Below are 14011 nucleotides of genomic sequence, written 5' to 3' on the forward strand. Positions count from 1 at the left end.
CTTTCCACTCTGCCTCACAGGTAGAGAGGAACACAGGACTAAGTAAATCAAACCTAAGTAACTGAACTGACTGCAATTTCTTCTATAACTGCTTTGGAAGTAGCAAAAATAGATCTATCATATCTGACAAACCAAATGTAGAGGACAGGTATTTAGGGGTGGAGGTGTGGGAGTTCTGCTTAGTACCTGAGCTCCCTCATATAATTAGGGAATATACCACTTTATGAGTCTTCACAGAAGGCAGAGCCCCCCCTCCTTATAGAGAAGCTAACAATGCCACATAGTCATTCTTCTTGTCACCCCTGCAGCATGGACATGGGCACTTAATCTATATCCTGCCAACATGACATTCCCACCAAGGACTCTAAATTAAGAGCTAGAGACAGTAAGAAGCTGGGACGGCAAAGGTCAGATTTTGGCAGCAGGCCGCAGAAGCAATATTAAGTTTCCAAAGGCAATGGTAGCAGTAATGTAGTAGCTGAGTCTAGCCATCAGCAATTCAAGGTGCATTCCTATCACTGGACGGGTTTTATGCCATGATTTTTAGATATGTCTTTTCTGTTACGTAGTCTCTCTTGTTCCTGACTCTTTAAGGCCTCAGCCTTCCCAGCAATTTGGTAAACTAATATGCTTTCAATAAATACCTTTTCTACTTGAATCGGTCAGAATTGCCTTCTGTTGCCTACAATTAAACCCAGACTGAAGCATTGAATAATTAAATAAATGACACAACAATTATACTTTATCAAATCTTTTTACCTTAGTGTTGATTGTTGTTTTATATAATTTGCCATTATGCTCTTAAGAACTATTTTATACATGATAGTTATGCTCTAACAACAACAAAATAACTTCAAATTAGGTTTCTTTATGTTTTTCAAAGCAACACAAAAACACAAATATAATATCTAATGGTGATTTTCACTGAGGATCAGAGTTAAGCTTTATTAAGAATACTTACCTGTCAGGAATACCTAGCCTCTTGACACTTCTATAAACAGAAAGAGTATTTGCAACATGTCGATAATTAAACCAGAATCGGGATGTACATACCTAAAGTAATAAAACAAATATATTATTTTTAGGAATCAAAATAAGCTACAGAGTTACAGAATTACTTCTCTTTAAGTAGGATATAGAGATGCCTAAAAAAAGAGTATGTCATAATCAGGACTAGAAACAGCAAAGCACATAAAGAATTGTCAATAAAACCAATCTCTCTAGAAAAAGGTCTTTCATAACTAGTCTTAAAAAACATTCAGCTTAAGAGAAAACAAATCTTTGGGGAATTTAATCAAATACTGAACCAACTTAGTTACTCTCAATTTATGATTCTATAACGTTCCTATTTCTAAAATATTAAATTCTTTAGAACCAAAGACGATGCCCATAATCCCTTCACAGAATAGAAAAGAATATTAACTACATTGGGTTATATAATATTCCTTTCACTCTGGATTGCTTCCTAATTTTAGTTGTGAAAAACATAAGAAAGAGACTAAAAAAAGCATAGAAAACAGGTCTATATGCACATAAGGGAATGCATTATAAAGAAGCTGTTGAACAGAACAGAAAACTAGAAACGATTTCAACAAGTTTAACACTTAAAGACAAAGTGATCCCTAAAAAAGATAACAAAGATACTAGGAAAATCTAATGCCATGCCTCAAAAGTCAGCCCTCTCGAATGCTCATTCCAAATGAGAAACCAGAGACTGGGATCACTTGGTAATATATCTATCCACTAAGCATCCTCCTACCTCCTACCACACTGTTCTGCTGATAGTAAGTGTAATGACAGTCTTGAGAACACCACAAATGTTCTTGCCCCTGTAAATAGGACGGAACCACAAGACTTTTTTATTAAACTGAATTTCCAACCTGGAATCCAATAAGGAGAAGAGTAAAATTCTTGACTACATAAAAAAATATGTAACATAAAATCCTAACCGAAATGAAAAACTTGAAATAATTATAACCCAATAAGAAAAAGATGAACAGCCGAATTTTGAAAAATGGGCAAAGGATGAGAGCAAGCATTTCATTAAAAAAGTATTAAAAATAGACAATAAAAGTCTTAAAGATGCTCAACTTCTGTCATAATATAAGAAAACATAAATCAGGTTTGTGATGTTTCTGTTGGGCTGAAGGCTTCCCTAAGCAGATTTCCAGCCACTGTGAGGATGGTAAATGGCTTTCAGCTCATGCTGAGTGGCTGCCTAGAGTCCTGTGCTGAGGAGGATTGTGAAGCGGGTCCAGGGACTGCAATGAACTCTGAGCACTGACTTTCACTGGTGAGCAAGGGAGCTTCTGACTGGAGTCAAGATGGCGGAGGAGGAGGACGCAGAGTTCGTGTCTCCTCACAACTAGGGCACCTACCAGGCGCTGGTGGAGGACGTCAGACACTTAAGGGGACAGGAGGAATCCCTGCATTATCGGGCCAGAGGTCAGGCCTGATCTCCTGTGGTGGGAGTGCCAAGTCCAAACCACTGGACTATGAGAGAATCTCAGACCCCAGGGAATATTAATCGGTGTGAGCTCTCCTGGAGGTCCTCATCTCGGCACCAAGACCCAGCTCCACCCAACTGCCTGCAAACTCCAGTGCTGGACACCTCACACCAAACAACCAGCAAAAAAGGAACACAGCAGCACTCATCAAAAAAAAAAAAAGAGATGACAAAAATATATGTTACAGATGAAGAAGCAAGGTAACCTACAAGACCAAATAAATGAAGAGGAAATAGGCAACCTACCTGAAAAAAAATTCACGGTAATGATAGTAAAGATGATCTAAAATCTCAGAAACAGAATGACGGCACGGATTAAGAAAATACAAGAAATGTTTAACAAGGACCTAGAAGAACTAAAGAACAAACAGTGATGAACAACACAATAACTGAAATGAAAAATACAGTAGAAGGAATCAATAGCAGAATAATTGAAGCAGAACAAATAAGTGAGCTGGAAGATAGAATGGTGGCAATAACTGCCAAGGAGCAGAATAAAGAAAAAAGAATGAAGAGGAATGAGGACAGTCTCAGAGACCTCTGGGACAACATTAAACGCATCAACAGTCGAACTATAGGGGTCCAAGAAGAAGAAGAGAAAGAGAAAGCTCTGAGAAAATATTTGAAGAGATTATAGTTGAAAACTTCCCTAACATGGGAAAGGAAATAGCCACCCAAGTTCAGGAAGCACAGCAAGTCCCAGACAGTAAAAACCCAAGGAGAAACACGCGAAGACACATATTAAACTAACAAAGATTAAATTCAAAGAAAAAATATTACAAGCAGGAAGAGAAAAGCAACAAATAACATACAATGGAATCCCCATAAAGTTATCAGCTGATTTTTCAGCAGAAACTCTGCAGGCCAGAAGGGAGTGGCAGGACATATTTAAAGTGATGAAAGGGAAAAACCTACAACCAAGATTACTCTACCCAGCAAGGATCTCATTCAGATTCGATGGAGAAATAAAAAGCTTTACAGACAAGCAAAAGCTAAAAGAATTCAGCACCACCAAACCAGCTTTACAACAAATGCTAAAGGAACTTCTCTAGGCAGGAAACACAAGAGAAGAAAAAGACCCACAAACAAACCCGAAACAATTAAGAAAATGGTAATAGGAACATGCATATCGATAATTGCCTTGAATGTAAGTGGATTAAATGCTCCAACCAAAAGACACAGACTGGCTGAATGCATACAAAAACAAGACCCATATATATGTCTCTACAAGAGACCCACCTCACACCTAGGGGCACATACACTCTGAAAGTGAGGGGATGGAAAAAGATATTCCATGCAAATGGAAATCAAAAGAAAGCTGTAGTAGCAATACTCATATCAGATAAAATAGACTTTAAAATAAAGACTGTTACAAGAGATAAGGAAGGACATTACATAATGATCAAGGGATCAATCCAAGAAGATATAATTATAAATATTTATGCACCCAACATAGGAGCAACTCAATACATAAGGCAAATGCTAACAGCCATAAATGGGGAAACCAATACTAACACAATAATAGTGGGGGACTTTAACACCCCTCTTACACCAATGGACAGATCATCCAGACAGAAAATAAATAAGGAAACAGAAGCTTTAAAGAACACAACAGACCAGACAGACTTAATTGATACTTATAGGACATTCCACCCAAAAGTGGCAGAATACAATTTCTTCTCAAGTGCACACAGAATATTCTCCAGGATAGACTGCATCTTGGGTAACAAATGAAGCCTCAGTAAATTTAAGAAAACTGAAATTGTATCAAGCATCTTTTCTGACCACAATGCTATGAGATTAGAAATTAACTGCAGGAAAAAATCTGTTAAAAACACAAACACATGGAGGCTAAACAATACGCTACTAAATAACCAAGAGACCACTGAGCAATCAAAGAGGAAATCAGAAAATACATAGAAACAAATAACAGTGAAAACACAAGGACCCAAAACCTATGGGATGCAGCAAAAGCAGTTCTAAGAGGGAAATTTATAGCAATTCAATCTCACTTCAAGAAACAAGAAAAATCTCAAATAAACAATCTAACCTTACACCTAAAGCAACTTGGGAAAGAAGAACAAAAAAATCCCAAAGGTAGTAGAAGGAAAGAAATCATAGAGATCAGACAAGAAATAAATAAAATAGAAATGGGGCTTCCCTGGTGGCGCAGTGGTTGAGAATCTGCCTGCTAAGGCAGGGGACACAGGTTCAAGCCCTGGTCTGGGAAGAACCCACGTGACGCGGAGCAACTGGGCCCATGAGCCACAACTACTGAGCCTGCGCGTCTGGAGCCTGTGCTCCGCAACAAAAGAGGCCACGATAGTGAGAGGCCCGTGCACCGTGATGAAGAGTGGCCCCCGCTTGCCGCAACTAGAGAAAGCCCTAGCACAGAAACGAAGACCCAACACAGCCAAAAATAAATAAATAAAAATAAATAATTTTTTTAAAAAAAGAAATAAATAAAATAGAAATGAAGAAAACAATAGCAAAGATAAATAAAACTAATAGTTGGTTCTTTGAAAAGATAAACAAGATTGATAAACCTTTAGCCAGACTCATCAAGAAAAAAAGGGAGAGGATTCAAATCAATAAAATTGGAAACAGAAAAGAAGAAATTACAACTGACACTGCAAAAATACAAAGGATCGTGAGAGACTACTGCAAGCAACTATATGCCAATAAAATGGACAACCTGGAAGAAATGGACAAATTCTTAGAAAAGCAAAACCTCACGAGACTGAACCAGGAAGAAACAGAAAATATAAACAGACCAATCACAAGTAATGAAATTGAAAATGTAACTAAAAATCTTCCAACAAACAAAAGTCCAGGACCAGATGACTTCACAGGTGAATTCTATCAAACATTTAGAGAAGAGCTGACACCTATCCTTCTCAAACTCTTCCAAAAAATTGCAGAGGGAGGAACACTCCCAAACAAGTTCTATGAGGCCACCATCACCCTGACACCAAAACCAGACAAAGATATCACAAAGAAAGAAAATTAGACACCAATATCACTGATGAACATAGATGCAAAAACCTCAACAAAATATTAGCAAACAGAATCCAACAACATATTAAAAGGATCATACACCATGATCAAGTGGGATTTATCCCAGGGATGCAAGGATTCTTCAATATAGGTAAATCAAGCAATGTGATACACCATATTAACAAATTAAAGAATAAAACCATATGATCATCTCAATAGATGCAGAAAAAGCTTTTGACAAAATTCAACATCCATTTATGATAAAAACTCTCCAGAAAGTGGGCACAGAGGAAACCTACCTCAACGTAATAAAGGCCATATATGACAAACCCACAGCAAAGATCATTCTCAATGGTGAAACACTGAAAGCATCTGCTCTAAGATCAGAAAAAAGACAAGGATGTCCACTCTCGCCACTATTATTCAACATAGTTTTGGAAGTCCTAGCCATGGCAATCAGACAAGAAAAAGAAATAAAAGGAATATAAATTGGAAAAGAAGAAGTAAAACTGTCACTGTCTGCAGATGACATGATACTATACATAGAAAATCATAAAGATGCCACCAGAAAACCACTAGAGCTAATCAGTGAATTTGGTAAAGTTCCAGGATACAAAATTAATGCACAGAAATATCTTGCATTCCTATACACTAACAACGAAAGATCAGAAAGAGAAATTATGGAAACTATCCCATTTACCCAAAAAGAGTAAAATACCTAGGCATAAACCTATCTAAGAAGGCAAAAGACCTGTACTCAGAAAACTATAAAACACTGATGAAAGAAATCAAAGATGACACAAACAGATGAAGAGATATACCATGTTCTTGGATTGGAATAATCAATATTGTGAAAATGACTATACTACCCAAAGCAATCTACAGATTCAATGCGATCCCTATGAAATTACCAATGGCATTTTTCACAGAATTAGAACAAAAAATTTTACAATTTGTATGGAAACACAAAAGACCCCAAATAGCCAAAGCAATCTTGAGAAAGAAAAATGGAGCTGGAGGAATCAAGCTCCCTGACTTCAGACTATACTACAAATCTACAGTAATCAAGATAGTATGGTACTGGCACAAAAACAGAAATATAGATCAATGGTACAGGATAGAAAACCAAGAGATAAACCCATGCACCTATGGTCACCTAATCTATGACAAAGGAGGCAAGGATATACAATGGAGAAAAGACAGTCTCTTCATAAGTGGTGCTGGGAAAACTGGACAGCTACATGTAAAAGAATGAAATTAGAACACTACCTAATACCATACACAAAAATAAACTCAAAATGGATTAAAGACCTAAATTTAAGACTTGACACTATAAAACTCTTAGAGGAAAACATAGGAAAAACACTCTATGACATAAATCACAGCAAGATCCTTTTTGACCCACCTCCTAGAGAAATGGAAATAAAAATAAACAAATGGGACCTAATGAAACTTAAAAGTTTTTGCACAGCAAAGGAAACCACAAACAAGACAAAAAGACAACCCTCAGCATGGGAGAAAATATTTGCAATCAAAGCAACCGACAAAGGATTAATCTCCAAAATATACAAACAACTCATGCAGCTCAGTATCAATAAAACAAACAACCCAATCCAAAAATGGGTAGAAGACCTAAATAGACATTTCTCCAAAGAAAACATACAGGTGGCCAAGAGGCACGTGAAAAGATGCTCAACATCACTAATTATTAGAGAAATGCAAATCAAAACTACAGTGAGGTATCACCCCACACCGGTCAGAATGACCATCATCAAAAAATCTACAAACAATAAATGCTGGAGAGGGTGTGGAGAAAAGGGAACCCTCTTGCACTGTTGGTAGGAATGTAAATTGATACAGCCAGTATGGAGAACACTATGGTGGTTCCTTAAAAAACTAAAAATAGAACTACCATATGACCCAGCAATCCCACTACTGGGCATATACCCTGAGAAAACCATAATTCAAAAAGAGTCATGTACCACAATGTTCATTGCAGCACTATTTACAATAGCCAGGACATGGAAGAAACCTAAGTGTCTATAGACAGATGAATGGATAAAGAAGATGTGGCACGTATATACAATGGAATCTTACTCAGCCATAAAAAGAAACGAAATTGAGTTATCTGTAGTGAGGCAGATGGACCTAGAGTCTGTCACACAGAGTGAAGTAAGTCAGAAAGAGAAAAACAAATATCGTATATTAACGCATATATGTGGAATCTAGAAAAATGGTACAGATGAACCTATTTGCAGGTCAGGAATAGAGACGCAGACGTAGAGAACGGATGTGTGGACACGGGGGGAAAGGGAGGGTGGGATGAATTGGGAGATTAGGATTGACATATATACACTATCATGTGTAAAACAGATAGCTAGTGGGAACCTGCTGTATAGCACAGGGAGCTTAGCTTGGTGCTCTGTGATGACCTAGATGGGTGGGATGGGTGTTGGGGGGAGGGAGGTCCAAGAGGGAGGGCATATGTGTATACATATAGCTGATTCACTTCGTTGTACAGCAGAAACTAACACAACATTGTAAAGTAGTTATACAACAATTAAAAAAAAACATAAATTGATAAGTATCCAAAAGTCTGACAATTCATACTATTGGCAAGGGTATTGTCATACCCTTGCCAATAGTATGAGGGCAAATATTATAGATATGAGGACAAAACACTCATATCCTATTTATGGGAATGTGAACTAATATAAACCTTCTAAGAGGGTTATTTGCAACATATATCAAGTTTGAAAATGTACTTATTTTTTGATTTAGCTCACATAAGCATGCAAAAATATGTGTTCAAGGATTTTCACTATAATATTGCTTACATTAGCAAAAATCAAAACCAAAAAGCTAGAAACAAAATCACTACCCATCAGTACTATTTTTTTTAACCATGAGTATGGATTATCTTTGTAACTTTTTTTATTAAACAGAGACAAAAATGCTTTATTCAAAGCAGATCCTGAAACTAAAATAGAATCCGATTTTCCTTCTATCTCTCTCTGGTGGCAAGTTTTCTCAATCATATTACAAGAGCAAAGGGGCATTTCATTTACCTCTGATCATCCAGTTAAGACTAAAATTAATTCAAACTGGGAGGGAAAACATATATATATATATATATATATGTATACACACACATACATATTTTCTTTAATTTGAACTATATAACATTTAAAGAAATGTATGTTTTATACTTTCAACTTGGCCCTGGTCAAATTTCATAATTTTCCACTTAAGAAAGTACAATTTATTGAAATATCACTCTACTAAGTCTGAGTTAATGTGTAAAATATTGCACAAAACATGAAAACTGCAGTTGTCACGTACTCAGAAGTAATTTTTTCACCCTCTATTTCTCATCTGAGACCTAGGTTGCTGAGATTAGAGAGGGGCTCAGTTAAAGGTTTCCCAGAACAAGGAAGACTTCAATGTGTGTGTAGTATAAGCTAATAGGCTCCTATTCTAAAAGATGAGCCCTTTGGCAATTAGCTGTCTGCACATAGGCAGTTATTCCCTCTCTTAAGAATTCCTATAGAGAGACTAATTGGAAGTGCCCTTAGTTTCCTATAGAGCAAGTTATCCTCTCAAATTGGTGGATCATGGCCTGCCTCCTCATAGTTTTCCCCAATTTAAGTGGTCACTGAAAACCTATCTCCTTATCATGAGCAGCTTTTGTTCAATTCCGTCATAAAATCTCTTATGAGGCAGTAGCATATAAAAGGTTTTTGTTCCTGAAGAACAAGAAAATGAGTCATGAACCCATGTTGCTATTCTATTTAATCACAGTAACATAAAATTAATTTGTCCTCTAAACTTTTCTGTATAACTTGAATTTTCTATAATGATCATTTATTTTTGTAAACAAAAAAACAATTAAAAAATAAAAACAAAATAGCCAAAGTAGAGAGTATCTATAAACAAATATTACAGATAAGAAATACAATTACTAGTTTCCATCATTAAAATAACTCTACACTTTATAAAATGCTCCCTTTCACAATAGGATCCCTAATTTATTTTTCCATGTGTTTACACATCACCACTTGACAGACACACTGAAGACAAAGGATATTAGTTGATGTGATCAATTTAAAATATAGCCATATCAAAATAATTTCTGTTATAAGATATAAATTTTATTTTCAAGAATTTGATTCACACAAAATTTCTCAGATACACATCTAATGTAAACAACGAGGTATACCTTTATAGAATACACTTACCAAAACTGCCCAGTTGTTTGTATGGCCACTTCTAAAGAACTGTTCTGCTTGATCCTATTAGTCAAATAATAGCAAAAAGCTTAAAAGAAAGTCACATTTCCCAGAATAAAGACTGATAAAGGACAGTTAAGATTCACGGAGTTTTTACAGTTGTAATAACATTAAGCCATCACTGTGCAAGTTTATAAATATTCTAGTATCTGACCTTATGAAAGACAAAATAGTTTTATTTTGGGGGAGCGGGAGGCTACTGCAAGAGGGGCTTTTTGTTTTTAAACATTTTATCTCAAATGCAGTCAGCTCTTCCTCATGCTTCTCATTTTCCATTCAATCTTCACATTGTGAATGACTTATTTCATTTCTTTCACATATATAAATACCCTTCCTGCTGAAATTTCATTCAATATTTGCTCCTACTCTGTGCTGAGTGCTTCCTATTATTTTATTTTAACTCACCAATATATGTGATTAAACACATTCTCTAGCATACTTCCATATACCATTTTGCTAATCTGTTAAAGTCTGAATTATATTTACCATCATGGAACATTAAAAACCTCAGCATCCAATACCATCCAGACACCTAATGAATATGACTTTTATTATATATTAAAATAATAGTGAATATAAACCATAATGATTTCAGATCTGCCCCTAAACAGTATTAATTACTACAACAGTCAGACTGCCTGGATTCAAATCTGGACCCTACTACTTATTAGCTGTATAAACTTAGGAAACCTGCTTAATTTCTCTGTACTTCCATTTCCCCACCTATAAAATGATAACATTACCTGACTCACAGAATGTAGGAATGGTGATTAGAACATAGTAATTGTGTAACAAATATTAGCTGTTTTAATTTTCAGCTGGCAAGAAAATTTCAGAAAGAATGAAATAAAAAATTCACTCAGTGTGTGTGTGCATATGTGTGTGTGTGTGTGTGGGGGTGAGCGCCATATATACATTTCTTTTTAAACTTTCTCAACAGCTGCATAGATGCTAAAGAAAGCAATGTGCTATAGTGGTTTAGGAATTTGAAGATCTGGCTGTGAGACTGGGGTTAAGTCATTTAGCTCTTTAGACTTGATTTTCCTCATGTAGAAATGGGAGTTGACCCGATAACCTCTAATGTCCCTTCCAGCTCCAAAATCCTCACATCATTAAGACTTCAGTGAAAAAATTGAGATGGCAAAACTCTTTTGTGATTGTTTAGACAGTATGGACACTGGAAAGTTATTCATTCATTCTACACATAGTTAGTGGAGCACCTATTATGTGCCAGGTACCGTGTAATGTACAGTGATGCAAAAAAGCCACTAAAAAGCATGCTGCTTTCTCTCAAGAATCCCAGAGTTCAATAAAGAAGACAAGCATGCAAACATATTACACTACTATGTAACATTCATTCATTCATCACATTCATTGGGTACCATGTGCCGGTCCCTGTTCAGTGCTCAGAATACAATGATGGGCAAAAACAGTGCTAGTACTTGCCTCCAAAGAGGTTACTATCCAACTTGATAGACATACATTAAGCAGATAAGGACAAACTACAAATTCTATAAAGGTAAGATATACAGTATCATAAAAGAGTATAATAGGGGGACCTAACCTGATCAGGGAATGGGAGGGGGAAGGGCAAGCAGGGATGTCAGGGAAGGTTTCTCTAGAGAAGTGACATTTGGTTAGGATCCAAAAGTTAATGAGAAGAGGGAAGATAATTCCAGACAGAGGGAACATGAGCCCTAATGGCAGAAGGGAGCTTAAAAATTTCTAGAAACTGAAAGATTAGCATAACTAGAAGTTTGAAAACGAGAGAGAGGGAGAGAGAACTGGAGGTGTAGGCAGGAGCCAAAGAATGCAAGGCCTTGTTTATGGGTCATAATCAAGATTTAGTTCTTTATCCTTAAAGCACCATTAAGGTATATACGGGTGACATGATCGGATTTGCATATTTAAAAGTTACTCTGGTTGCAGCTTGGAGAACAGACTGGAAAGAAAAAAGAATGACTTGAGCCAGACCAATTAGGCAGCTATTTTCCTCTAAGTGAAAGATGATGTAATAATAAAGTACAAAGCATACATGGGTTATAAGAGACGAGTGCTACACTAGCTAAGTGCACAAATTACAACAGTAAAGGCAAAAGTAAAGGATAGGGAAAGATTCTACAGAGGTTAGCTTTTATTGCATTTAGTAAATGAGCAAACAGAAGAAACTGGAGGAATAAAACATGGTAATGTAAAAAAGCACAACTGTGTAACTACAGAAAAGGGTAAGGGTATCCAAAATGAAGTATACAAAATAACCTGCTAGAATAAATAAGGAAAATAGAACTTCTATATATATTTACATTATCTAAACAATATGCTTTATAAATACTGAATATATAAATTAGCAATAATTCATAAAGAGAAAGAGGGAGTGCATTCTCTCTTTTTTAACTGGTAGGGGTGTGTATTCAAAAAGTTTTGAGCCGCTGGTCTAAGCTCAAGGTCTGAGATGGTGGGGAGAATGGGGTCCTATATGAAGACTGGAAAAGTCTCTGCTTAGAGACCAGATCATGATGTTTAGACTTTATTCTGTATGCAATGAAAAAAATACTGCAAAGATTCAATCAGAAGAATAACCTGATCAGGTTTACATTTGATGAAGACTAAAGTAAGGGAGTTTGGAAGCCTGGAGAAAAAAGATAAAGTTATTGCAATAATCTAAGCAAGAAATGACCAGGGCCTGCATTAAGCCAGTCGAACTGGACAGTCGAAAGCAATTTTAAAAGTTCAGAACATGTAATTTAGTGATGATTAAAATGTGAAATAAAGAGAGGAGTTAATTTTTAAAAACCCTAGGTTTCTAGCTTAGGAGCAACCCCATAGGAGGTGGGGTAGGCAGAATATAAAACTTTGGACACAAATTTTCAACTGTCTGCTGACTATCTGGGCCCCTAAGCCAGCTGGATATTCTGAAAAATGATGCTAGAGATGTAGGCTGCAGAACTGGACGAAGGTATTATCAGAGTACAGGGGATAGTAAAAGCTTTGTAACGCGCCAGAACGTAGTGTGAGCCAAAAATAAAACACCGTATCCATCTGACTCCTATTAAAGGGGAGCGTTGTAGTTTGGTAGCAGGGAAGTAGGCGCGGCACTCATGCGCTGACCTTTCACCTGCTAGGGACTGCACGCTCGTCGGAGCAAAGGATCAGGCCCTCCCCCGCCGCCCAGGACTTGATTCTTTTCATTCACCGTTTTAAAAGGCTGAAACAGACGGACACTGTCCTATCCCGTCCCCTGCGACACCCTCCCCACAGCCCATTCAGCCTAGGAAGAGGCTGGTGGGTGACTCCAGAAGGCTTCCCTCGGCGGCTGTGTATCGGACATCTGCTGGGCGCTGACAGCCAGGCCACAGCTGTCCCCCCAGGGCCCTGTCGCTCAGAGGGCCTGACTCCTACCTCGATCTGACTAGCGGCCAAGCTGCCGAAGGGCAAGAGCAATAATCCTACCAGGGTAGTGAAACCCCGGCCGAGAAAACAGGTGTCGACCATGTTTGCCGGCTTCAGCCTCGCGCCCCTGGAGGGGCGGAGCGAGTGCCGTAAAGCAGCGCGGGGCAGGGTTTTGCGTAGTTTTGTTTTGTTTTTTTCTTTGCGACGCCTGCCCCGCCTCCTGGCCCCTCGCCCGCCTTTAGAAGCCAGCGCTTCCGCAGACCTTGAGTTTCCCGGGTGACTGGGGCACGGTGGATGAAGGACGTGGATAATTTATCTTGACTACGTTTTTGATTTTTATGTCGTAAAATGGATGTAACATTTTAAAACTTTTTTGAAAGGTGAGAGAGAAAAACGTGTGAACCCATAAACTTTAAGAAATTATTTCCTTTTTCGCGTAGGGCTGCCAATTCTTTGACTATATGAAGCATGATGTGGTGGGAAGAGTAAGCTTTGGGGCACAAAAAGATGAGTAATTGGATCAGTTACAAATGAAAAGATGGGTGAGTGCTGCAACTAACAGGCTTCGGGTCTATTACCTATTAAAAGTATGAACATGGAGAAATTAGTGAAATTTTTGTTTCTTCTGTAATTATAGAGCTAAGACATCTCAGAGTATGAGGATTTAATAAGATCCTGTGTATTCATTCCATTATGTTCATTATATGCATTTAAATTCTGCTTTGCATCTAGCACGACATTAACACGTGTTTATGCTGCTTCCTAATCTTCATGAATTTAACATTTAATGGTAACATGGAATTCTTATGCCTCAGCCAAAGTAATTGCC

General features: G+C 37.4%; 1 protein-coding gene across 1 annotated transcript in view; it reads right to left on the minus strand.

Moving 5' to 3' along the window:
• The window catches only part of PIGK (phosphatidylinositol glycan anchor biosynthesis class K), a 134965-nt gene extending 121644 nt beyond the window's left edge, over window positions 1-13321 (minus strand). The window contains exons 1-3 of the mRNA XM_036859284.1: window positions 13192-13321; window positions 9742-9795; window positions 962-1053 (exon numbers count right to left, since the gene is read on the minus strand). Of these exons, the coding sequence (XP_036715179.1) occupies window positions 962-1053; window positions 9742-9795; window positions 13192-13284 (239 nt within the window). The 5' untranslated portion in view covers window positions 13285-13321. The remainder of the gene's footprint in view (window positions 1-961; window positions 1054-9741; window positions 9796-13191) is intronic.
• Between the last annotated feature and the right edge of the window lie 690 nt (window positions 13322-14011).

Source organism: Balaenoptera musculus, chromosome 1 (assembly GCF_009873245.2).
Source record: "Balaenoptera musculus isolate JJ_BM4_2016_0621 chromosome 1, mBalMus1.pri.v3, whole genome shotgun sequence".
Taxonomy (NCBI): domain Eukaryota; kingdom Metazoa; phylum Chordata; class Mammalia; order Artiodactyla; family Balaenopteridae; genus Balaenoptera; species Balaenoptera musculus.